The following is a 25,529-nucleotide window of genomic DNA, read 5'->3' as shown; positions in this document are numbered from 1 at the left end:
AACAACATAAATCATTCCGCATTCTTTTAACCACTATCAGATTTATGCTAACGTTACTTTAGAATCTAAGTAGTTTCACCCAGCTTTCCCTTCTGAAAAAAATTAGTCCACTTTTTCTACCGGAGAGAGGTCTCAAACCCCCATTCAGTCCTCAACTTTAGGAAGTCTTTTGAAGTATCTAAATTCTCGATCTGCGTTCTTCTGCTTCTCCGAGGGAGGAGGGGCTACCCCCTCCATCTTGCAGCCGCATGGCCAGCCGTTTGCTTTCTCCTTCCGCTTGTCTCTCCTCTCTTCCAAGCGCGTCAGGAAGTCCCGCCTTCAGAATCCTACAATAGAAATCTTGAGCCTCCGAAACAGAGTTAAGACGAAATCTTTGATTCTCAAATGTAACCGTGATGCCGGCAGGGGCCTCCCATCTGTATCGAATCTGTTGACTCCTAAGCTCTTTAGTTAAAAAGGCGTAGTCCCTTCTTGCTCTCAACATTTGGAAAGGTATATCTTTGAAGACAATCACGTCCTGGTCATCAACTCGGAGACTGTTATTATAAAACTTTTGCACAATCGCGTTTCTAGATTCTTTTGTAGAGAAATGTATAATTATGTCCCTCGGGAGCTGTCGCTGTTCCGCTATCAATGAGTTCTGGCGATAGATTTTCCGAATCTGCCAATCAAAGTTAAGTCCCGGGCTTCCCAGCGCATGGCTGAAGGCTTCAGCAAATGTCTGTTTCAAATTCTCTTGCTCCTTTTCACGGAATCCTCTGACTCTTATTGAAAATGCCTTCCTATCAAAATTTAGCGTCATAAGCTGTTCTTCGTTATTTCTAATTTTTTCTTGTAAAATTTGAATATTGGTAGTCAAATCAAAATTAGCCTTCTCCAGACTTTCCAATTTGTTCTCTATTTCAGCAGAGTAATCTGACAGGGCAGACACGGCTGCAAACGTATTCGCCTTCATTTGATTAACTTTAGATTTTAGATCATCATAAAGTTGCAATACAAATTCCTTAAGTTCTTGCTTAAGGGCATTAAATATTTTAAAGAGATATTCCTGTGTTAAAACTTCTCCAGTAGAGGGCGTAGGAGACAAAGGCTGTGTTTCCAAAAAAGATTGTTTAAATTCCTTAGACACATTTGTAGCAAGACGTTTCTTTGATCTGGGTGCCATAATAGATAAACAAGTAAGCAGCGCTTCGCTCCCCTCTATTTCCAAAGAAAAAGAGTTTATTTTGTTAAGGAGCGGTCTGCAGGAAGATAAGCCCAGCTAAGTACATCCAGTAATCATCCACGGAGAGAAATCGCCATTTTGAAGTCTATTTAAACAAAGAAGTCTTTAAGACAAATGGTGCTGGTATTTAAGATAGTAATAAAAGCATAAATCTCACAGGGGTGGTACCCTCCCGTATCAGCTCTAGCTTGAAAAAAAACTTTGTTTTGTCCTGGGGGGGGCTAGCCTGTCTGGGGCTGCCAAAAAAAAAAAAAAAGGCAGCTGAGAAGAACTGGCCGGAGATAAAGGCTCCGCTTCGGCTGGATCTAATCTCTTCCACAGCCAAAAAAAGAAAAAGGCTGTGGCTTACGAATAGACCCTAACCTACGGAGCTACCCTCCCTGCCCCTTTCTTAGCCAAAAAGGGGTGCTATCTATGATCTTATTTAGATATACAGACCAGATCTCTGAGGAGCTCGGTGGAGCCCTCCTCGGCAACAGGCCACGCCCACAGGAAGTCCTACTCCGGAGCTTCTTATAGTCCAAAAAATACAGTAAATGATTCAGCAAAAACAAAATAAATAAATATAAATAAATATTTATCCTTGGATTAACTCCCGGTGACAGCCTCTATGTAGCCATTCCCGCATTCCACCCCCCCCATCTTGTGAAGAATGCTGAAGATGACAAACTTTGAACGGGTGAAATTGCTCTGTCTCTAAAACAACATTTTCCCAGGGTGAAAACCTGCAAAGGTATTGCAGATTGACCTAGCTGCAAGTGCCCAAAGTGACTAAAACCTCAGGAAATTGCCAAATTTCACGTTGTGTTCTTATGGAAAATGTTGCAAGACGTCAGTTGGAACATCAACATTTTTGCATGCGCTGGCTGAGGAATTCTGGGAGTTGAAGTCCACACGTCGTAAAGTTGCCAAAGTTGGAGACCCCTGTTTTAGAAACTAGTTTGGGAGTTATCAATATATGTGAACCAGACATTTAATGATTAATTCAAGGAAGCATGGAGGAAACAGGTAAGCTCAGCCAGGCCATCAGAAGTTGGGATTGATTTTTTTTTGCCTCCTTGTGTTAGCAGAAGGAAGAAAACCAAATATGTGCTTGAAAGGAGATACCAACCCAGGACAAATGCCAAATTGTAATGGAATATGGAGGTGCAGGAAAGGTGGGGGAAGGAACACTTCTGCACTTAAGCTTTCAGATTCCTTTTGAATCCCTGCCAGGTGAGGAGCTATTCACAAACAGATATCACTTGGGAGAAAAAAGCTTGCATCACCCCAAGGCATTCAAAAAAAGGTAGCTCAAAACTAATGACTAATTGCATTGTGCAGCTCTTCAGCCACCATTGCAAAGGATGGTCTGTTATGACACTTAATAGCAACAGCAATAGCAGTTAGACTTATATACCGCTTCATAGGGCTTTCAGCCCTCTCTAAGCAGTTTACAGAGTCAGCATATTGCCCCCAACAACAATCCGGGTCCTCATTTTACCCACCTCGGAAGGATGGAAGGCTGAGTCAACCCTGAGCCGGTGAGATTTGAACAGCCGAACTGCAGAACTGCAGTCAGCTGAAGTAGCCTGCAGTGCTGCATTTAACCACTGCGCCACCTCAGCTACTTAAGGATGTTCTGTAGGAGCAATGATTCACCCACAAGTCCAGAGGAACCCCAAAGTTCTCATAACAGATAAATTAATGTCGGCCACCCCACCTCAAACCAAGTAAGACACGTGGTGATTCTCCCAAGCAATTTGGAAGAAATCCAAATCTCATTGGTTGGCTACACATGAGGGACTCAGAATCAGAATAGAGCTGGAAGGGACTGGAGGTCTTCTGGTCCAACCCTTCTCAGGCAGGAGACACTATACCCGTGATGGCGAACCTATGGCACGCGTGCCACAGGTGACCCACAGCACCCTCTCTGATGGCACGTGAGCCGTCGCCCCAGTTCAGCTTCAGGGCATGTGCGCCTCCCACCGGCCAGCTGGTCTTCAGGTCTCTGCCGTAAATGCATGGGGGGCCGCATGCACACGTGGGCATGTGCAGGGGGCCAGGGCGTGCAGGGGGACATGTGTGCATGCATGGGATGTGGGCACACATTGCACACATTGCATTTTGGGGGTTTGGGGCATGCACAAGCACATTCAGGGGTGCTCTTGCATGCTTTGGGCATCCGCTCCTGAAGAAGTTAGCCATTACCTTCGAGGTGGCGCAGTGGTTAGGGTGCAGTACTGCGGGCCACTTCAGCTGACTGTTATCTGCAGTTTAGCGGTTCTAATCTCACCGTCTCAAGGTTGACTTCAGCCTTCCATCCTTCCGAGGTGGGTGAAATGAGGACCCAGACTGTGGGGGCGATATGCTGACTCTGTAAACCGCTTAGAGAGGGCTGAAAGCCCTATGAAGCGGTATATAAGTCTAACTGCTATTACCGTGCTATACAATTTGAGACAAGAAGTTGTCCAGTCTCTTCTTTAAAACCTCCAGTGTTGGAGCATCCACAATTAACCGTTCCTCTGGTTAATTGTTAACCGTTCCACTGATTAATTGTTTTCACTGTTAGGAAGTCTCTCCTTAATTTCAGGTTGCTTCTTTCCATTTCTTCTTTCCACATCCATAGTTTCTTGTCTTGCTTTCTGGTGCTTTGGGAAATAAATTATCTCCTTGATTAATTTCCATCCATCGTTTCTTGTCTTGCCTTCTGATGCTTTGGAAAATAAATTGACTCCCTCTTCTTTGTGGCAACCCCTGAGATATTGGAACACTGCTGTCATGTCACTCCTAATCCTTCATTTCTCTAGATTAGCCATACCCAATTCCCTGCAATTGTTCTTCATATATTTTAGTCTCCAAAATCTTAACATCTGTTTTGTAATTTGGTGACCAAAACTGGATGCAGTATTCGAGGTATGGTCTTACTAAGGTTTTATAAAGTGGTACTAATTCTAATAGCAATTTTCTTTATTGTTCCACACCTATAGACAGAATTGTGGCAACTAAGTACTTTACTAGCTGCATCCCACATATATTCTAAGCTATTAGGGAGGGGCTGTCTTCACTCTCTTTCTCTCATACTAAATATCTGGAATGAGCTGCTTCTTATTCCTATGGAATGCACTCCTGGGAATGCAGCCTACTACATCCCATCACAATCAATGCTCCTATTTGATGGTTTTGTTCCAGCAAGGGCTTCATCATCCACTTTGCAAGCTTTGACCTTATGTCTTCACCACTGCACGGCCTCCAATCCTTCTAGCAGTTAATTTGCTAATGGGAAAATTGATGCATCTTCTCTGTTTGATATCAATGCATATGTATAAGCATTAAGGCATCTTGCAGTAGGCATCCAGCTGTTTTACATAAGTTTTGCTGCAGATGCATATTTCAGTCACAGCAATAACCTACTGAAAGTCAGTGTTTTGCTAATGTGTCCTTAACTTAAAAACTGATGGCGCTCAGTTTTTCAAGGATGCTGCACCTAGCAAATAGAGGGGCAATTCAACAAATTATGATCGAGGAACACGATACCGTCAGTGAAAAAAGAATAAGGGTGTGATTAGCATTTCCTTTTAGAAATGTGGTTATCACGTGGGTTCTTTACCATGAGTTAAATCACTTCTAACCTTAATGCTATTTAGGGAAAATATCAAGCAGGCATGAGTCTGTGTGTGACATTGGTTGTGTGGATAGGTCTTGTGTATCTTAGCTGCAAGATTTTAGCTGAAGATCAGGAGAAATTCTTGGTCCAAGTGGGTCATTATTGGAATGAATTACCTAGAACAGGAGTGTCAAACTCGATTTCATTGAGGGCTGCATCAGGGTTGTGTTTGACCTCAGGGGGGTGGGAGTCATGGCCAGATCGATGTCACTTGTGTCAGGCAGGGTGGCCCAGGTGGGGCTGGGGGAATCCATTGTCCTCCCAGGCCTGTTTTCATCTGCGACAGCCTCCTCCAGCCCTCTGCCAGCGAAAACAGAGCCCGGGAGGATCACATGTGCCCCTCACAAGCTCCATTTTTGTTGGCAGAGGCACCACGGGCCAGTCCTTCGTTGTTTCCAGGGTGGCCCCGCAGGCCAGATCTAAGCACCCTGTGGACTGAATGCAGCCCGCGGGCCTTGACCTAGAGCAGTGAGGGCTAACCTTTTTTGGCTCAGGGGCTGAGAGCGCACACACGTGTGCGATAGCGTGTGCGTGAGTGCCCACACCCATTATTCAACCCCCTGCGTGCCCCCGTGCATGTGCTCATGACCCCTCCCCTATCTCAGCCCCCCGATGCACGCACGCACGACCTCCCCCTGCCCTGTTTTGGGCCTAGCAGGCCTGACTGAAGCCTCCGGAGGCTGGAAACAGCCTGTAGGTAGGCCCGGTAGGCCTGTTTATCACCCTCCCCAGCCTTTGGAGGCTTTCCTGGAGCCTGGGGGAGTGAAAATGGCCTCCCCCTGGCCTTCCAGAGGCCCTTTGAAAGCTGAAAATCAATTGCCTGGCACACATGCGCACTGCAGCTAACCTAGGGCCACGGCTCGCGTGTCCTCAGGTATGGCTCCATGTGCCACCTGTGGCATGTGTGCCATAGGTTCACCATCATGAAGCTAGAGTGGGCCTTGAGCTACACCCCTGTCCTAGAGCAATGGTGATGGATCTGAAGTTCTTCCAATGAAGTTGCAATTCATCTAACTCCCCAGCATTGATAAAGTTTGAAGTTTGAAGTTTTATTTTATTTATATGCCGCCCTATTCCCTATAGGGACTCAGGGCGGCGAACAACTCAAACGGGAAAGGGAACATACAGATACAAAACAGACATTTAAAATAACCAACAAAGGAGAATATTTGTAGCTGAGAGTTGATATGAGGGGTCCTCTGAGCTTTGTTGTTTTCTTGCAGACCTTTCATTACCCAAACTAGGCAACATCATCAGAGCATTGTTGATTTTACCTAGTTGGAGTAATGAAATGTCTGCAAGAAAATAACCATGCTCAGAGAGCACCAAAGACTTCTCAACTCCCAGCATCTTTCACTTTATCCATGGTAGTGGATTCATCTGGACCTAGAGAGAATTCCTCATGCATTCACTCACAGAAGATCTTTAATTTATTTATCAATCCAATTTATATGGCCACCCATCTCACACAAAGTGAGCCTGGGTAGTATACGCTTGCAACAAAACCAATAATTGCAGGTAGTCCCTTGACTTACGATCTCAGTTGGGACCAGAACTGTGGCTGAGCAAAGTGACTGTTAAGTGACTCCTGCCTCATTTTCCGATGTTTTTGCAACAAGCAATTGTTAACTGCAGTTGTTAAGTGAATCATGCGGTCGTTAAGTGTATCCGGCTTCCCCCATTGACTTTGCTTGGCAGAAACTTGATGCCAGGGTTGCAAATGGCAATCACACGACTCCGGGATGCTGCAACAGTTGTAAATATGTCAGTTACCAAGCAACCAAATTTTGATAATACGACCGTGGGGATGCTGCAATGATCGTAAGTGCAAGGACTGGTTTTAAATCACTTCTTTCAGTGTTGCTGTCAGGGTTCCAAGTAATACACCCATAGCAAACAGAACTCCAAGGCAAGCAGGTTCTTCAAAGAACAGGTTTATTGGATATATCATATTGGCACAGACTGGTGAAAATTGACTCTAAAAGTTCCCACAGTTTCCACCTAATTAAAAGTAAAGTTTTTCCTTCTTTCCCAAACAATCAGTCACATGGTCCAATCAAGGTGCTGTCTGGTTGCTTGGAAACTTCACTCCTCCTCTCTTCAGCCACCTGTGGGAATGTCCTTGGTTCCCAGGGGAAACTATTTTGTTTTGGCTACAAAACTGCAGCTATCTCTAGTCCCCCCTCCCTATCCCTCAGCATCATTGTGGCAACACTGAAGCCTCCAAAATGGCCTCAGTCAGGCCAGAGTTGACAGTTGTTCTAACTTGGAACAGTTGCTAAACAAATTCTTGTAAGTTGAGGAGTACCCAAAAAAAACATTATTCCAAAGCTGTTTAAAACAGTTAAAAATAAATAAATAAAAAACAAGGTGACAAAAGGAACATATCGTATTATACATGATGCAGCCCATCAACAGAGATCCTGAAAAAGTCATGTTTTAAGGAATTTCTGGAAAATTGCAATGGTTGGGGCCAACCTCATGGGGGATGGGGCAGGGGGAGATTGGAGTCCAAATATTGGGTGCCAGAGACTAGCATCTACCAAACAGGTTTATATTAAATACCAAATCAAGATACTCCATGTTATGCCTTAACATAGATCTCTAAAAACATTCATTCATCTTGGGCCGGATTTCATTTAAAAGCATATGTAGTATTCTGATATTTTCACAAATTAACAAGGTACGTGTTTTATCCTAGACCAGTGATGGCATGTACTGAAAAGGGAGTGTGGGTGCATGCTCGGCGGGGACACATTCTGGAAGAGAAGCTGCCAAGTGGGCATGCGCACACTGGGAAATTAACTTCTAGTTTCCGGTGCTTGCATGCGCCCCGGCCTGCTTGCCTTCCAGTTAGTGGCTCACATGCACATGTGACAATCAGCTGGCCAGCACACATGCACACAATGAAAACTGGAAGACTAGTTCTTCCGGTTTCCGACACAGCCACATACGCAAAAACCAGCTGATCATTGTGCACGCATGCATGCCAGAAACCCAGAAGAGGAATGAGCAACGCTGCGTGTGCCAGCCAACATAGCTCCACATGCCACTTCGGGCACGCGTGCCATAGCTTCGCCATCACAGCCCTAAACAGAAGCATTGTAAAAAGAAGCTGGTATGCATATTTAGAAGTAAAACGTGACATAAATTTACAAAGCTGGTATGGATTCAAGGACTAAACTAGCTATTATGTCCATGGATTTGCTGGTATAAAAGAAGAGATATGTCCCTGTTCATAATGAAATGGGAAATTCTGCACTCTCTGTAACTAGATCAGTTATAGTTATTCACTATAAAATGTGGTTCAAACAGTGTGATAGAAAACGCAGCAACTCTGAGTTCACATGACACACTGCACCAGACTAAATTGGGCTTTGGTGATGCGGGATCTATTGTGCTACAAGAACAGAATTGATTTCTTAACATTTGATTGGAACCAAGGCATTATGTTAATCCATAGTTTTATAATTACAATACAATAGCAGAGTAGGAGGGGACCTTGGAGGTCTTCGAGTCCAACCCCCTGCGTAGGCAGGAAACCCTATACCAGTGATGGGCAACCTTTTTGGCGTGGTGTGTCAAAAATCGGCAAAAAATCGAGCATAACTCGCGTTGTGTGTCACTTCGACAAAAACATAATTTTGCGCAATTTATAGTTTAAACTACTTCCCTGCTGTGGTGTGGTCGTAACCGACAGTCCCAGGAGTAGACTCTCTGTGCCGGCCTGACTGGAGAGAGGCGCGCACTGTTCCCGCGCTCCTCTCCTGCGGGTCCTCCCTCGCCGCGCTGATGACGTGTGTGCGCACGGCACGCACGCCTTACCAGCAGCCCCTGCACTCAGAAAGGGGCGGCGGCGATACAGTAAGTGAGTGTGGGCGGGGGAGATCACACGTCCCCCCCCCCCGTTCCTCCAGCACAGATTCTTTCATCCTCGGCGGCCGTGCAGGAGCCGAGGATGAATCACATGAAATCCTGTGCGTGTCACCCCAAATGGCTACGCGTGTCAGCACTGACACGCGTGTCATAGGTTCGCCATCACTGCCCTATACCATTCCAGACAAATGGCTATCCAACATCTTCTTAAAGACTTCCAGTGTTGGGGCATTCACAACCTCTGGAGTCAAGCTGTTCCACTGATTAATTGTTCTAACTGTCAGGAAATTTCTCCGCAGTTCTAAGTTGCTTCTCTCCTTGATTAGTTTCCACCCATTGCTTCTTGTTCTACCCTCAGGTGCTTTGGAGAATAGTTTGACTCCCACTTCTTTGTGGCAACCCCTAAGATATTGGAACACTGCTATCATGTGTCCCCTAGTCCTTCTTTTCATTAAACTAGACATACCCAGTTCCTACAACCGTTCTTCATATGTTTTAGTCTCCAGTCCCCTAATCATCTTTGTTGCTCTTCTCTGCACTCTTTCTAGAGTCTCCACATCTTTTCTACATTGTGGCGACCAAAACTGGATGCAGTATTCCAAGTGTGGCTTTACCAAGGCATTATAAAGTAGTATTATAAACTGTGTTGGCTTTTTGGCAGCTGCTGCACACTGCTGGCTCATATTTAAATGGTTGTTCACTAGGACTCCAAGATCCCTTTCACAGTTACTACTATTGAGCAAGGTACCACCTATACTGTACCTGTGCATTTCATTTTTGTTGCCTATATGTAGAACCTTACTCTTTTCACCATTGAATTTCATTTTATTAGATAGTGCCCAATGTTCAAGTTTGTCAAGATCCTTCTGTACCATAATATGGTTTATTTGGTCAAAATATGTGAGCACAGCGATTCTTGTTTCATTATCCTAAGTTAGAAGGTTATCTAAATCTGCTCAGAGTGTCAGTATTCATAAATTATATTGTGCAGTTATATTAATTTATGAGGCCCAGAAACCACTGCCTTCTCTTGTAACTTTCCTCTGTTTTCTTCTGTTTCTCCCCTGCGTTTTCCTCATAGTTCAGAAAATCCATTAAGTAGAGAAAGATGGAATATCGTTACAATAATTTATGACTAATGGCATGTACTGCTGGCTGTATAAAAGCACATGGTTGTTATTGTATGCTTATTAATGACCTTAATCTTCTTTGTATTCATATTGATAGCTGGCCTTCTCTAAAATAAACTTGCAATCATCTCAGCTATGCTCATAACAAGATCATATGTGGTCCAGCAGTTAATTAATTGGACTTAAATAGCATCATAGGCACATGATAGTTAAAAACTTCAAGAGAGACAGAAATACACAAAGTTGCGCAAGAGAATTAGAGTAAAAAGTAATGTGCCAGGTGTTTTTTTTCTCTTTTTACTACATCAGAGCATCAGAAAAGCACATGTAGGTTTTAAACAGCAGCAACAGGAGCCAGTAAATAGAATGATTCATGGAAATTATTTTCACTGTCCTGGGAAAATAAAACTTTGCTATTAATTGGATTGTACTCACTCACTATCACTACATACTTTGGGAGTGAGCCTAAAACTATTTTCACTATTGGTCTACCAATCTTATTAGATTTATATTCTGGCATTCCTCCCAGAATTCAAGAAAGTCTATGTGCCTAACTCTCTCTCCATTTCTTGCTCACGGTGACGATCCTGTGAGGCAGGTTTTGCTGAGAGACAAGGAATGACCCCAATGTTGTGGCCCACCAGCAGAACTGGTGGCAGACTCGGACAGTGAGGAGGTTGGGGAGGAACATGGGCCAGTCCTGGAGTCTGGGGAAGGCTCTGATGAGGGCTCTGCATCGGAAGCAGAGATGGGGCCAGGGCCGTCTAACAGTTATAAGCTACCTTTGGAGTCGGAGATCAGTGGGGCAGAAGAACAGCTGGAGCCTGTTCTCGATGTTCACATGCGCAGAGCTGTCAAGAGAAGGGAACAATTAAGGAAAAGAGGTTGACTCATGAGTCAAGGGGACAAGGGGATGCTGAATGGCCCCTCCCATAGCGAGTAAATAGGAATGAAAGAGCAGTGGTGTTTGCAGGAGACAATTAGTTCATATTATTAGTTGGAAGATTTGCTTATCTGAGAGACTCCTTGCCAAGTATTTCCTTGTACAGCGTTGCGCCTGGAAGCTATCGGTCTGGCAACTATCCAAGAACTGATAAGGTTTGTTGTTGCAATCCACCCTTGAAAGACTATTTGCCAGGACTTTCTGGATGTGAATGCTAGGAATTCACACTAGCCAAATAGAAAGGGTTTTTTTCCGGGACAAGGAGTTTATTTTGTGATTTGGTGAAGCCTAGGTCAGAACACCCAAGTCCATCAATGAACTTCATAGTGAAGATGGGTTTGATCCTGGATATTTACCGCAGCAAAATATATGGGAAGCTGGAATCGCCTAGGACAGGAGTGCTGACACTGTAAATAATCCACTGTGACTGGCACGAGATGGGAAGCAGAAAGGAGAGCATCCTGCAAGCTGTGGAAAAGGAGGGAGGAAAAGGTGACACTGAAGGTTATAACATGTTAGCAGCAACTAAAACTGTCAGAAGACAATTAACTGTTCAGTTCTAGTGAGCAATAAAGATTCTGCACTGGCCGTGCTGGCAGATTTTAGCTTAGGTGTAGCCAGATGAAAAAGAGGAGATTTTGACATTGGACACTAAACCACACTTGGGGTGATGTGCAAGTTATTCCTGGACAGGGATAGAGTCATTGGCCTGATGCAATAAATGTGTCAGTTTTGATGTGGGAATTGCTTAATGCATGATTTGAGAACTGCAGTGAATGCAGCAAGCAACAGCAAGTGAGGTGGCTAGCTTCTATCTTAAAATACCTGTGCTTCCCCAAAAATAAGACCCGGTCTTATAGGTTTTTTGGTCTCATAAATAAACACCAGGGCTTATATTTGGGGGAATGTCACTTTTTTTCCATGTAAGGGAGACTCACTTCTTCTGCTTGCTCGGGGCCCAACAGGGTAGGAGGCTGTGCAGAGTGCTAGTGCTGCCATCATGAGACAGGTAGCGGTGCAGCTGCCCCACATGCCCTGCACCGGCTTACCTTAGGGCCCCCACAGCCAGGCCATCCATGCCCCAACACCTGCTTTGACTTGTAGTTGTTGCACTGGCGTTCTGTTGCAGCCACACACAAGCAGAAGAAATGGGCCGCTGGCCACATGGGTTTCTGCTGGACATGGCTGCTGGTGATGCTGCCACAAGGCAATTGTTGGGGCATGAATGGCCTGGCTGCGTGGGCCTGGAGGTACGCTGGTGTGATTGATTGATTGATTTGATTTTATTATATTTATATGCCGCCCTTTCCCCCCCGAAGGGGACTCAGGGCGGCTCACAATTCAAATCAGTGAAGGGGGGTACAGACAAAAAAAATTAAAAAACGAAACATAACAATGCATAATTTAAAAACACACAACAGTCATACCATTCGAGACGGGGGCAACAGCTCTTTAGCCCCAGGCCTGTCGGAACAGCCAGGTTTTAAGGACTTTGCGGAAGGCCTGGAGGGTGGTGAGGGTTCGAATCTCCACGGGGAGTTCATTCCAGACGGTCGGAGCAGCCACAGAGAAGGCTCTCCTCCGGGTAGTCGCCAGTCGACACTGGCCGGTGGATGGAATTCGGAGGAGGCCTAATCTGTGGGATCTAATCGGTCTAGTGGAGGTGATTGGCAGCAGGCGGTCTCTCAAGTGTGGGGTGCGTGAGGCAGCTCCCTCCCTCCCACCTGCCTCGCGGCATCTCGTGTTGGCAGCACTGTGAGCAACTAGACGTAACAGACGGGCAACCAGCTGCACAGGCGCTTAAGTAGGGCTTATTTGGGGGGTAGACTTATATTAGGCGCATGTGTAAAAAATCATGCTAGGGTTTATTTCCAGGATAGCTCTTATTTTCAAAGAAACACAGTACCACAGTCTTCATTGATTGCCACTTCGTTCCTGGGCTGATTGAAACCCCAGAAGGATTTACAGTATATAAGACAACCTCTGCAGTCAGCAGCATCTGAAAAATTGGCTTACGGTGTCCAAACTGGCAAGATGGTGAACAGAGTGTCACAATAAAGTCCAGTTTGAACTGTGACACTGCCATTTTGCCGACTTTGATGCACAGACCCTTGGAAGTGGCTATCCACGGGAGATATGTTTGATGTCAACCAGGAAGAAGGTTCTCTGTGTCGTTTCGGAAGTTGTTCAGCATGTGTATCATGTCGAGCACTTTTATCTTCATCTCTGCATTTGAGAATTTGTGACAGGGCTGCCACGTGAATGGATGCCCGCCGATTAGGTTGCTTGTTACTGACATCGAGGCACCATATTAGTATACCAAATTATGTGAAGTGTTGGGAGTGTTAGTCTTACCCAATGTCATACTGAGCATTATTTATGACACGGGACAGACTTAACCGGTGCCTGCTAATTATAGCTGAACTCTAATCCCCAGAAGGCCCAGGCAACGTAGCTAATAATGAGGGATCCTGAGAGTAATAGGTTTCCAACTCTTTCCCAAAGCATTGGAACCATGAATGTGGGTGTTTGGTGTGCGTTTTTATGTTTGTCGTCAGTGCGTGCAGTATGTGAATGAATGAATGAGATTACCTTCCAACTGGAGGAAGATTGCAAGTGCAACTAGTTTTTGCATAATTAGAAAGCATGCATTTGTGTTTCATCCTACCAGATACAACTGATGACCACACATTACTATGGTTGTTGAACCACATCCGTTTGGGAATCCCAGAGCTCATCATCCAGATTCGGCATCACAAGCACACCCGGGTCTATGCATTCTTTGTCACAGCAACGTATGAAAGGTAAGTCCTCTTGGAGGTTGGCAAGAGGGATAGATGGGCAAGTTGGCAGGAGTAGATGGGCAGTAAAGACTCAGATAGCCTAGTAGTTTAACTACTGCTGGAGGAGGCACTAGAAGGCTAATCTAAAGCAGTATTTCTCAACCCTTGAGCATGCTGGCTGGAGAATTCTGGGAGTTGAAGTTCAAACTGGATTTCTTCAAGAGCCGGATCAGCATTGTAGTTCTCCTCTGTGGGCCGGCTGGGAGGATACCTCCTGCAGAACCCTGCCAGCCAAAATGGGGTGGGGGTGGCCACTGCAGCACTAGGCCAAAAATGGGCCCCGCAAGGCTCCCGTACAAGCCGTTTTGGGCCTCCACAACCTCCAGCAGCACACTACCAACCAAAAATGGTCCGTCCCCCCCCCCCTTGCACATGTCCCTTAGTGCGTTTTGGCTGGCAGAGGCCTCACGGGCCAGTCCTTTGATATTTCCTGGCCGGCCCCACGGGCCAGATTTAAGCACCCTCCGGATAGGGCCTGTGGGCCTTGAGTTTGGCACCCCTGGTCTAAAGAGATGGAGCAAAACCATGAAAATGGATATATTTTCCAGTATTGCATGGTGCAGGCTTATACAGAATCTGACTACAGGTAGTTCTTGACTTACGATCACAGCTGAGCCCAAAATTTCTGTTGCTAAATGAAACATTTGTTGAGTGAATTTTGCCCCTTTTACTATCTTTCTTGCCCAATTTGTTAAGCGTATCCTTGCAGTTGTTAAGTTGGTAACACGGTTGTTAAGTGAATATGGCTTCCCCATTGATTTTTCTTGTCGGAAGGTAGCAAAAGGTGATCACCTGACCTGGGGATACTGCAACTGTCATAAATATGAGTCAGTTGCCACCTGTCCGAATTTTGATCACGTAACCATGGGAATGTTGCAATGGTTGTAAGTGTGAAAAGTGGCCGTAAGTCCCTTTTTTCAGCGCTGTAGCTTTGAAGAGTCATAAATATTACATATTACAGGTAGTCCTTGACTGTTGTTAAGTCAAGGACTACCTGTAATACTCTATTTGGGCCAGGGTTATCTTCTCTAACATCAACAAATCTCAAGGGCCTCAAGAGACCATCTCTGTGCTATCACCTTGTAATCTGAAGAGCTTGGAGTTGAACCCAAGAACTCAGGCAGGCAAAATGTGAGACCTTCAGGAAAGATGGCTGAAAATATTTCTTCCTGGTCTTTTAATGTAGGACAGTGTCAGGCCCAAACCCAGAGACAACACAGCAAAATCCGGTTGAGTTCCACTCTTCATGTGATTATACCTAATGGACAGAATCTTGCCAAACAAAACTATAAAGTAGTCTTCTATTTTAAACCATTCATTTAATGAATATTCAAAATTACAATGACAAAGTGAAAAAGTGGCTTATGATCAGTGCTCACACCTACGAATGTAGCAGCATTCCCATGGTCACATGATCTAATTCTGGTTGCTTGGCAGCTAGCATGTATTTATGATAATTGCAGCACCCCAGGGTCATGTGATCACCATTCATTACCTTCCCAACAAGCAAAGTCAATGGGGGAAACCAAAGTTGCTTAACGACCACATGATTCACTTAAGAAATGCAGTGATTTGCTTAACAACCATGGCAAAAAAAAAACAGTCATCAAATCGGGTGTGACTCACTTAACCATTGACTTTAACAATGGAAATTCTGTTCTCAATTGTGGTTGTAAGTCAAGGACTACCTGTATAAACTTCTAAGTTTATACTTAGAACTTCCGGTTGGGCCGTTTTTTGCCCTCCCCAGGCTTAAGGAAAGCCGTTCGAAGCCTAGAGAGGGCAAAAAACAGGCCCAACGAGTGAACCGGAAGTTCATTTCCAAACTTCCGGTTGGCCCACTGGGCCTGTTTTTCCCCTTCTTCAGGCTCCAAAGACTTTCCTGAAGCCTAGGGAGAGTGAAAACGGCTTCCCCTGGCCTCTGGAGGGCCGGGGTAGGCCGTTTTCACCCTCCCCAGGCTTCAGGAAAGCCTCTGGAGCTTGGGGAGTGCAAAAAATCCCCCCTGTGTGAGGGAGTTGCTTGCCTATGTGCAGGTGGGTGGGCATGCGCAATAGCGCACACACAAACAGTTTTGGCGCATCTTTAGAAAAAGACTAGCCATCACTGTTCTAATCTGTTAGATACAACCTGAGAGATTTTAGCATGTAGCTATTGAACCTCTTCCCCCCTCTCCATATGGCGCTCCACAGTTTCTCTGAGAAAGCTGTATGTTGCCAAAACTCTATGTTGTCAATGCTCCTCCAGGTGCATTTCCATCACGGAGAGATAGTGCAGAATGCAACTTACTGTAGGTAATATAATCTGTGACATTCTTGTGGCCTCTCAACGTTCATCTGCTGAGTCCAGTTTCTCCTTAATCAGAGTAAACATAAAATAGTAAAACTACTCGCTGAGTTCCATAAAGCCGTAGGTGTGGATCAGGGGTGGGTTCCTGCCAGTTCTAACCTCTTCTATAGAAGAGGTTCCACAAATCTACCATGCCATTTAGAACTGGTTCCAGCTTCCTTCCCCCGCCCGTCTGCACCACGCTTACCCCACCCACCGCTCACTGATTGGCTGGCTCACCAATCGCGCTGCCCACCTCTAAGAGTCCTATCTAAACCTTAAAGTCTTAAAGCTGTCAAGTTTGAACATCCCTGGTTTTTTTTCTAAAGGGCTAGGGGTGCAAGGGTCTTGTAACTTGACAACTTTAAGACTTGCACACTTCAATGCCAGAGTTCCTGAGCCAACATGACTGGAGGAGGAATTCTGGGAGTTGAAGTCCACAAGTCTTAAAGCTGTCAAGTTTGAACACCCCTGGGTTTTTTTTCTAAAGTGTTAGGGGTGCAAGGGTCTTGTAACTTGACAGCTTTAAGACTTGCGTGCTTTAAATGCCAGAGTTTCTGAGCCAACATTTTGGTTGCTAAGCAAGAGCGTTGTTAAGTGAGTTTCACCAAATTTTACAAGTTGGCCATGCCCACCCAGTCACATGACTGCCAAGCCACTCCCACTCGGTCACTTGGCTAGCAAGCCACTCCCACAAAGCAATCCACACCTACAGAAGAGGTTCTAAAAAAAATTGAAACCCACCACTGGTGTGGATCTTACTATATTTAACATTGTAGACCAGTCTTTACCGGACATATTTATTTATTTATTTATTTATTTATTTATTTATTTATTTATTTATTTATTTAATTAATGTATATGCTACCCATCTCACTGTCAGGTGCCTCTGGGCAGAGAGAAACCACATTATTCCGGCAAATGTTGAAAACCAAAAACAAGGTTAGAGCAGAAATTGTGATCCTTCTTTTAAACTTCTAGGACAAAGTTGGTGAACCTTTTTGGCAGCAAGTGCCGAAACAGGAATGTGCGTGGGGGGGGGGGCAGCACCAGAAACTAGAAGAGCAGTTCTCCAGCACAAATGTGTGAGGCGGGAAGCTGAGCTTCAGGTTTCTGGCGTGGTGCATGCGCACTGATCACCTGGTCTTCCGCTTTCTGGTGTGCATGTCTGCGTGAAGACCAGCTGGCCGGAGTGCATGCATGTGCTGGAAACTGGAAGCTCAGCTTCCCACATGCACATACGCGCCAGGGAGCTGCTCTTCCAGGTTCTGGCACTCTTGTACGTGCGTAGACCAGCTGGCCAGCATGGATGTGCATGCCGAAACCTGGAGGAGCAACAAGCGACAGCTGGCATGCCCAGAGAGATGGCTCTGCGGGCCACTTCTGGCACGCATGCCATAGTTTCTCCATCACGGTTCTAGGACCTCCAGCCAGTGTAGTGAAGGAAAAGGGATTCTGGGAACTGCAGTTTAGCAGCTGGAAGGGTAACAGGTTTAGTGTTCTAATTCTAAGTGAATTTTCTTAGGGTTCCCCCCCCCCATTGCTGAATTGAAATATTTTTCACCCATCTTTTGGTCAGCAAAAAACTACTGACATGAATTCCAGGACCAGCTAACATTTTTTTTGCAGACTTCAATTACCAAGATCATCTTTTCTACAAATCAAAAGCTGGGGAGATGAGAAATCCCAGGGCGAACCTATTTTCTCACTCTCCTGTTTGCCCCCTCTCTTGGCAGTTTGCTCCGGGGGGCAGACGAGATTGGCTTGCGGAAGCCTGTGAAGGCTGAATTTGGGGGTGGCATGCACAGTTTCTCCTGCGAGGAAGATTACATCTACGAGAACATAGAAAATGAACTCTATTTTTTCACTTCTCAGGTGAGTCCTCTGGGGCAGGGAAGAGGAGAAAATCTCCTGGCACTGATGATGTTACCTAGTTTGGGTAATGAAGCGCCTGCAAGAAAACAAGCAAGCTCAGAGAACACCAAGGAGCCCTCATGTCAGGCCCGAGCTACAAATATTCTCCTTTATTAGGAAAATCCCCTTCCTTTTTGGTACCAGTAGAAAATCCATTGATTGTTAAAGATCTCTACAGACAATCCTGCTGGGCTGATTTAAAGATTTGCTGGGTCAGACAAACTCTGGTTTCCACAAAGACTTATTACTTCAGTGCTCTCTGGAAAGGAGGGCAGAGACCTCTCTGATCTGTCCCCAAGGAGCTGTTTTTTATTAATAGTTTGCCACTCTGCAGGGAGGCTCTGTAGAGTCCTTATAGCTAATGGCCCTCCATTTCTCTTTCTACCATGAACTCGGTTAAGACCCAGGCCTATGTGTTGCATTCATGTCCCCCGAAGGCAACTGAAATCTCTATAATCCAGGGGTGGGCTTCAAAAATTTCAGCAGCGGGTTTTCTTCCCAGTTGCTGGGTGGGCATGGCCTAGTCAGCCTCCTGCACCATGGCTGTGTGTGTGTGTGTGTTTTCGCCTTTCCCAGGCTCCCGAGGCTTTTCTCAAGCCTTTGGGAGAGCGAAAACTGCCTCCCTTGGATTCCCGAGGCTGTCCAGAGATCGGAAATGTGCCCATTTCCGTCCTTCCAGAACTCCTGAGAGGCCCATTTTCCCACTTCCTCGAGCCTCCATGTGGGCCCTGCCCTTATCTTGCATTCAAAACGGGCCGCGTGGAGACTCCTGGGAGGGGAGGGGAGGAGTGAGAAGGGGGGCCATCCAGGGTTGGAATTTGAAGGTTCTCCGAACTGACCATAACATTAGCTATGGGTTCTCCTGAACACGGACGAACCAGTAGCAGCCCACCCCTGCTATGAACACTGCCCATAAATTGCCATGTTTATTGAAGGCAAAAAGGGAGGATCATGTTGACAGGATGGTATTTATTTAGTGTGCAATTCAATAAAATTCGGCAGAAACGAAATCGAATGTCATCATGCCTCATGGCTAAGCTTGTCATAATCCAGACTTCCGTATCTGGCAGTCTAATTAGCACAAAATTTCAATCAGACTAATAGGTGAATTCACCCACTTTGCAGTCTTTGGATGCGTTTTGAACACAGAGCGCAGACTGACACACCCTCCTCTGGCTCTCCTTTCTTACCCCACAATCTCCACTTTTGAGTGTTTGGTTTCAATAAATTTTCTTCATTCTTCTGGGATCCCATGGGAGCATCAGGCAGTCGTTTTTTGTTTTTTTTTTCATTTAGGGCAGGGGTCTCCAAAAGCTGGCAACTTTAAGATTGTGGACTTCAACTCCCAGAATACCTCAACCAGCCATGGTAGCTAGGGAATTCTGGGAGTTGAAGTCCACAAGTCTTAAAGTTGCCAACTTTGAACACCCCTGATTTAGGGCTTCCCCTTCTGACTCCTGATCTTTCCTGTGCTGTGTACCAAAACAGGGTTATAGCACATCCCTATCCATAGCCCCCCATACTTGCACTCTGCCGCTCCCAGCTAATAGCTTTATCAGATCAGACCTGCACCACACAAAGCCATATTTCCTGCATGGACAGCTTTGTTGAGCGGGGTTATTTCTTCAGTCCTGGAACAGTCTGTCTTCTGTCTTCGCTTTGGTTGGAGTTGTGTGTCCCAATTCACAGCTGGTTGGAACATTGTGATCCAGTAGGAGAGAATTAATGGCTTTCCAGAGAGCTGTAGAGACACTGTCCAGTCATGGACATGACTTTGAATGAGAGGTTGTTATCCCAAACTGTTCATGGCTTTTCCTTCCTGCTTTTAGGAACGCCAAAACATCATCAGGTATTGGCTGGAGAACCTACGGGCCAAGCAGGGTGAAGTGCTGCATAACATCCACTTCCTGGAAGGGCAGCCAATCAGTGAGTTGCGGACGGGGTAGGGGATGGGCAGCAGATGGGATGTACTCAGTGCTGTGCATCTGCCGGTTAAAACGAGAATTGGGGGTGGGGGAGTTTGCACACGTTTCCTTGCCATGCTGAATCTTCTCTGTGCCACGACTTTACATTTGCTCAATGCTAGCAAAGTCTAGTTTTGGAACTGAATATTTACCTATTCAAATTTCTATAGCCACCCTTCTCACATGTATGATATTGGACGACTTATAACAATTAACATAATTTCATTTTAATGTATGCTGATTAGTGCACATTCAAAGTGACAATATGTATTCTATTCTATATTCTATTCTATTCTATTCTATATTCTATTCTATTCTATTCTATTCTATTTATTCTATTCTATTCTATTTATTCTATTCTATTTTATTCTGTATTCTGTATTCTGTATTCTGTATTCTATATTCTATATTCTATATTCTATATTCTATATTCTATATTCTATATTCTATATTCTATATTCTATATTCTATATAGAGAGCCGAGGTGGCACAGTGGTTAGGGTGCAGTACTGCAGGCCACTTCAGCTGACTGCTATCTGCAGTTCGGTGGTTCAGATCTCACCGGCTCAAGGTTGACTCAGCCTTCCATCCTTCCGAGGTGGGTGAAATGAGGACCCAGATTGTGGGGGCAATATGCTGACTGTAAACCGCTTAGGGAGGGCTGAAAGCCCTATGAAGTGGTATATAAGTCTAACTGCTATTGCTATTGCTATATTCTATATTCTATATTCTATATTCTATATTCTATATTCTATATTCTATATTCTATATTCTATATTCTATATTCTATATTCTATATTCTATATTCTATATTCTATATTCTATATTCTATATTCTATATTCTATATTCTATATTCTATGCTATTCTATGCTATTCTATTCTGTTCTATTCTGTTCTATTCTATTTAAAACAAATGTAAAAACAAGCACTGTAAGCAAGAGGAAAATAATATAAAAGCATATAAAATAGATACTAAATACATAAAATGTACAGCCCATAGTAGTCCTTTACTCACAAAAAATCATTTTGCTGCTTTTCGAAGTTATGTCAGTTCTGGAAAAAAAAAGTAATTTATGACCAGTCCTCGCACCTACAGGGCAGCATCCCCCTGGTCACATGATCAAAATTTGGAGCTTGGCAACCGGCAGGTATTTATAATGGTTGCAGCATCCCAGGGTTATGTGATCATCAGCCAGCCTCTAACAAGCAGAGTCAATAGTGGAAGGCAGATTTGCTTAACAATTGCGTGATTCGTTTAATAACCATTGTGATTTGCTTAATGAACACAGCAAAAAACCATTGTAAAACTGGGTGCAACTGACATAATGACTGCCTCACTTAATGACAGAATGTTTGGGGCCAATTGTGGTCACAAAGTGAAGACTATCCCGTTCATCAAAACAATTGGTGCAGCCACTGCTCCCCCTGCTTTTTGGTAAAACCATTTCTTCGAGACTTTGCAAAAAAGCCAGAAGGGGACATAAGGGCTGCATCAAATTAAAAGAATAACTAATCTCATAAATCTGGACATTCTCATGTCCATTAATTTGGATTGTCTCATCAGTGATTTGTTTTAACAGAAAAGTGGTTGAATTAGGGTTAGCAGCTAGAATAGTTGGGCCAAACCTGGCCCTTTGAAGGGAAAGTCTCAAATCCTCATCTGTCGACCTTGAAACAAAACTGCTGTAATTGGAATTTTAGCCGAACATATTGTCTGAGACAGGCACCATTTCTTCCTTTCTTCCTAAGGGGCACCTTGTAAATTGAATCGTAGATCAAGACCATTTTTAAAAGGAACATTTAATGTTCACTTGCCAAATTAGATGCTTTTGTTCCTTACTTTTCCCTGCCCCCAATTCCCATGTTCAAGCTGTCCCTGAAATTGATCATGCTGGAAAGAATTTTAATCAAGCGAAAATTTAATTAGGGCAAAGTGTAGAATTACAAACGTAGGAGAATGAAGAGAGTTAACAGAAGAACATTTGTCTTCGCCTTCCTTCACCCTTGGACAGCTAAGGTGTCGCTTAAATATTTAATAGAAACCAGGTAATACAAATTTCCCTGAAATTTGTGCGGTAGGTGGGGTGGAGTAGGGCTAGATAAGGGGCTGGATAGCTTAAAGCAGCCTTAGAACAGGGGTGTCAAACTCGATTTCATTGAGGGCGGCATCAGGGTTGTGTTTAACCTGGGGGAGGCACGGGGGGCGTGGCCAGCTCGATGTCACTCATGTCGGGGTTGCCTATGGAGGGTCGAGGGCTTTGCCAGTGAAAACGGGCTTCTGAGTTCCGTTTTCGGCTGTGAAGGCCTCCTGCAAACCTTTGCCAGTGAAAATGGAGCTCAGGGGCGCGCGCATACAGGGCAGCCCCATGGGTCAGATCTAAGCACCCCATGGGCCACGTCCAGCCCCAGGGCCTTGAGCTTGATTTCCCTGTCTTAAAAAGATAAAGGTGCTGTAATGTCAGAAAAGGTTGTCCTTCAATGGCTGGAAATTATGATTACAGTACAGATAGTCCTTGACTCATAGCTATGCGTTTAGCAACTCTTTGAAGATACAACAGCACTGGAAAAAAGTGACTTATGACCAGTCCTTGCACTTATGACCACTGCTGCATCCCCACAGTCATGTGATCAGAATTTGAGTGCTTGGCAAGCGGTATTTATGTATTTATGACGGTTACAGCATCCTGGGGTCATGGACTCACCATTTGCAACCTTCCTAGCTGGCTTCCAATAATGGTCACATGATTCGCTTAACAACTGCAGCAATTCGTTTAACAACTGTGGCAGGAAAAAAGGTCACAAAATCACTTTAACAACTGCCTGCCTTAGCAATGGAAATTCTAATCCCAATTGTGATGATAGATTGAGGAGTATTCTGTATTTGCACATAAGAAAACCAAATAGCACGGAATAGAAAGAAATTACATAGGAATCATACCTTGTTCAAAAATGGAAATGGAATAAATGTGAGGGAGGAATATGAGGGGGAATTAATAAAAATACGTTGGTTATTATAAGACAGTGTTTCTCAACCTTGGCAACTTGAAGATGTCCGGACTTCAACTCCCAGAATTCCCCAGCCAGCATTCGGGGAATTCTGGGAGTTGAAGTCCAGACATCTTCAAGTTGCCAAGGTTGAGAAACACTGTTATAAGAGGACCAAGCATTAGGTCCCACACATGTTATTTTAGTCTATCTTAATCATTGCTGTCAGAAGCATCAAGATACATAAAAAGACGAGAGCTTTGTTCATCCTGACTTTTTTCACCGCACTATGCAGACACCCTGATCGCTGAATAATATATCCTAAATATATATATTAATATGGACTTGAAAGGAAGATGATGTTGAATTTAAAACAGTCGCCCTCTAAAAGAGATTAAGGGGGGGGGACCCTGCTTATCCTTCCAAAAGCCACACAATTAATCCTAATACTGCTATCGTTTTGAAAATCCCTTAAAATTTATCACATACAGCAGGCCATAGTGGAAAGCAATTTTATCACCCCGTACTGATTATGGGCTGTTATTCCTTAGTTCTTGGTGTTTCTTTTTCCAATATAGTAATATATCCATTTTCCCCCCCACGGTTTGCCACCGTTTCCTGCCTGTTTTATTGTCCTAATAAGTTGCATGACGCCTAGATTGGCACACTTGACTGTGGCAGCTTATAAACTGAACAAACAAAGGAAATTTGGATAACATCCAGAACACTTGGATATGATCTGTTTGAGGGCCATAACACACATCTCATATTTATTATTCTCTCTCTCTCCCTCTCCCTCCCTCTCTCTCTCTCTCTCTTTCTCTTTTATTTCTCTTTACATTTTGAGTTCAGTTGTTCCTCTTACATATTGTGTTATTTAAACGTGGATCAAGCTTAAGTTGTATTGATTATTCTCATGCACCATATGACCAAGCTTGCCTCTGGGCCTGACTTGAGCGTATTTAGAAAATAAACAGAGTGAGTGGGGTTAGTCTCTTGTTTGAAAGAGTTCACACCTGTAAGGCAAACAAAACATAGGCAGAACAGGACAATCCAGAACCCTCTGAGGGCAGGAAGAGGAACCACAGTGAGGAAAGGCCTCACTGTTTACCTTCTAGTAAATCACTGCTATTTTATTAATAAACAAAAACACCCACAGCCCATTGTAGCTCCTTGACATTAATGCTCGGGGAACATCCTCAACAGTCTGAATGGGCCTTCCACCTCAAAAGGCTGGCTCTCTTCTTGTTTTGGAATGCATTTCCATATTCAGTCTGTTTCGTGGCCTATTGCTAGCATGGTAGCTCTCTGCCCAGGGATGTGATTGACCATGCTAATGCCAAGGAATGGGGCTCAGGGGGCTATGGTTAGTGTCAGAGGTGGTATTCAGCAGGTTCTGACTAGTTCTGGAAAACTGGTAGCGGAAATTTTGAGTAGTTTGGAGAACCAGCAAATACCACCTCTGACTAGCTCCGCACCCATCTACTTGCTGCCTTCTGAGTCCCAGCTGATCAGCGTCCCAGCTGATCGGCTGGGTCTTCTTCTGTTGCCCTGCACAGGAGAATGGAGCTGGAAAGCAGGTTAATGGGGTAGGGAGGGAATGGGGATTTTACAGTATCATCCTTCCACTGGAGTGGGGTGGAAATGGAGATTTTACAGTATCCTTCCCCCAGGAGTGGGGAGGGAATGGGGACTTTGCAGTATTCTCCCCCTCCCACTACTAAGTCATACCATGCCACGCCCGCAGAACTGGTAGTAAAAAAATTTAAACTGGTTAGTATGGAGAGCTAAAAAAGAGGTTTCTGGATTGTTGCTCTGCTCCATTCTTCTTCCTTTCTTCTTTTCACAGTCCCTGAGCTGGCTGCTCGTGGTATCCTCCAGCAAGTCTTCCCCATCCACGAGCAACGGATTCTGAACCGGCTGATGAAATCGTGGGTACAAGCCATTTGTGAAGCCCAGCCTTTGGGTATGGACCCTTGTCTTGCATAGGTCCCTTCCTAGAATATTTATTAGGGTCCTACCTTCATACTTCTGTTTTTTTTTCTCCCTACATTCTACTAAAGTAGCTTGTGAGATTTGTTTTGCTTTATTAGAGTTGAAAATTAATGCTATTTTCCCCCCATTTGAAATCATAAACTGCCTAAGTGACCCAGGGCTATTGTTTGCCCAGCACAAAGGCCGTGACTCTCTAACATGATCTGAACCAAACCATTTCTCTGTAAATGTGGTAAAGGAACTAAATTTATTTCATGCTGAGCCGGAGCAGCATAAGCATTTTACGATGCAGATTTCACTAAGCTCCGAAAACCAAATCTGCTATAACCCAGGCAAACACAAGATGGCAGTAAAGGATTGCTTTTTCTGGATCTCTCTGCTGCCATCTATTGGCTACGCAGACCTTGCAATTCAAATATTGTATAGTAGCAGTATTAGATGATAGTTAGAAGATGTACATCATTTTCTAAGTGTGTGGAATTGCCTTCATACAAAATATAAAAAAGATACTCACCAGAAGTGAAAAAAGCTGTGAATTATGCGGTGGGAGGCGGGGAGGTTGGAAGTGAATTATTTCTGCAAAAGATGAGGAAGAAAGATGGACAGAGAGAAAAAAAAAGTTAAAAAAACATAGTCAAAGAATAAAGATTAGTAAACGAGGCTGAGAAAATACAGAAGGTT

General features: G+C 44.5%; 1 protein-coding gene across 4 annotated transcripts in view; it reads left to right on the top strand.

The window, feature by feature from the left end:
* ANO8 (anoctamin 8) overlaps positions 1-25,529 on the top strand; it is a 102,145-nt gene that overhangs the window by 18,545 nt on the left and 58,071 nt on the right. For 3 of the 4 annotated variants that reach the window (XM_087702272.1, XM_087702264.1, XM_087702269.1), the window contains exons 3-6: positions 13,492-13,624; positions 17,726-17,864; positions 19,733-19,829; positions 24,703-24,819. In XM_087702272.1, coding sequence (XP_087558398.1) covers positions 13,492-13,624; positions 17,726-17,864; positions 19,733-19,829; positions 24,703-24,819 — 486 coding nt within the window. Of the gene's footprint in view, positions 1-13,488; positions 13,625-17,725; positions 17,865-19,732; positions 19,830-24,702; positions 24,820-25,529 lie in introns of those variants that run through there. The other variant, XM_087702278.1, reaches the window with a different exon arrangement.

The sequence above is a fragment of the Thamnophis sirtalis genome, unplaced genomic scaffold (genome assembly GCF_051295495.1).
Source record: "Thamnophis sirtalis isolate CommonGarterSnake01/CBP01778 unplaced genomic scaffold, rThaSir2_p1.2 scaffold_1, whole genome shotgun sequence".
Classification (NCBI taxonomy): Eukaryota; Metazoa; Chordata; class Lepidosauria; order Squamata; family Natricidae; genus Thamnophis; species Thamnophis sirtalis.
Note: the sequence above shows the minus strand (reverse complement) of the source record. Positions and strands in the feature narration are given on the sequence as shown.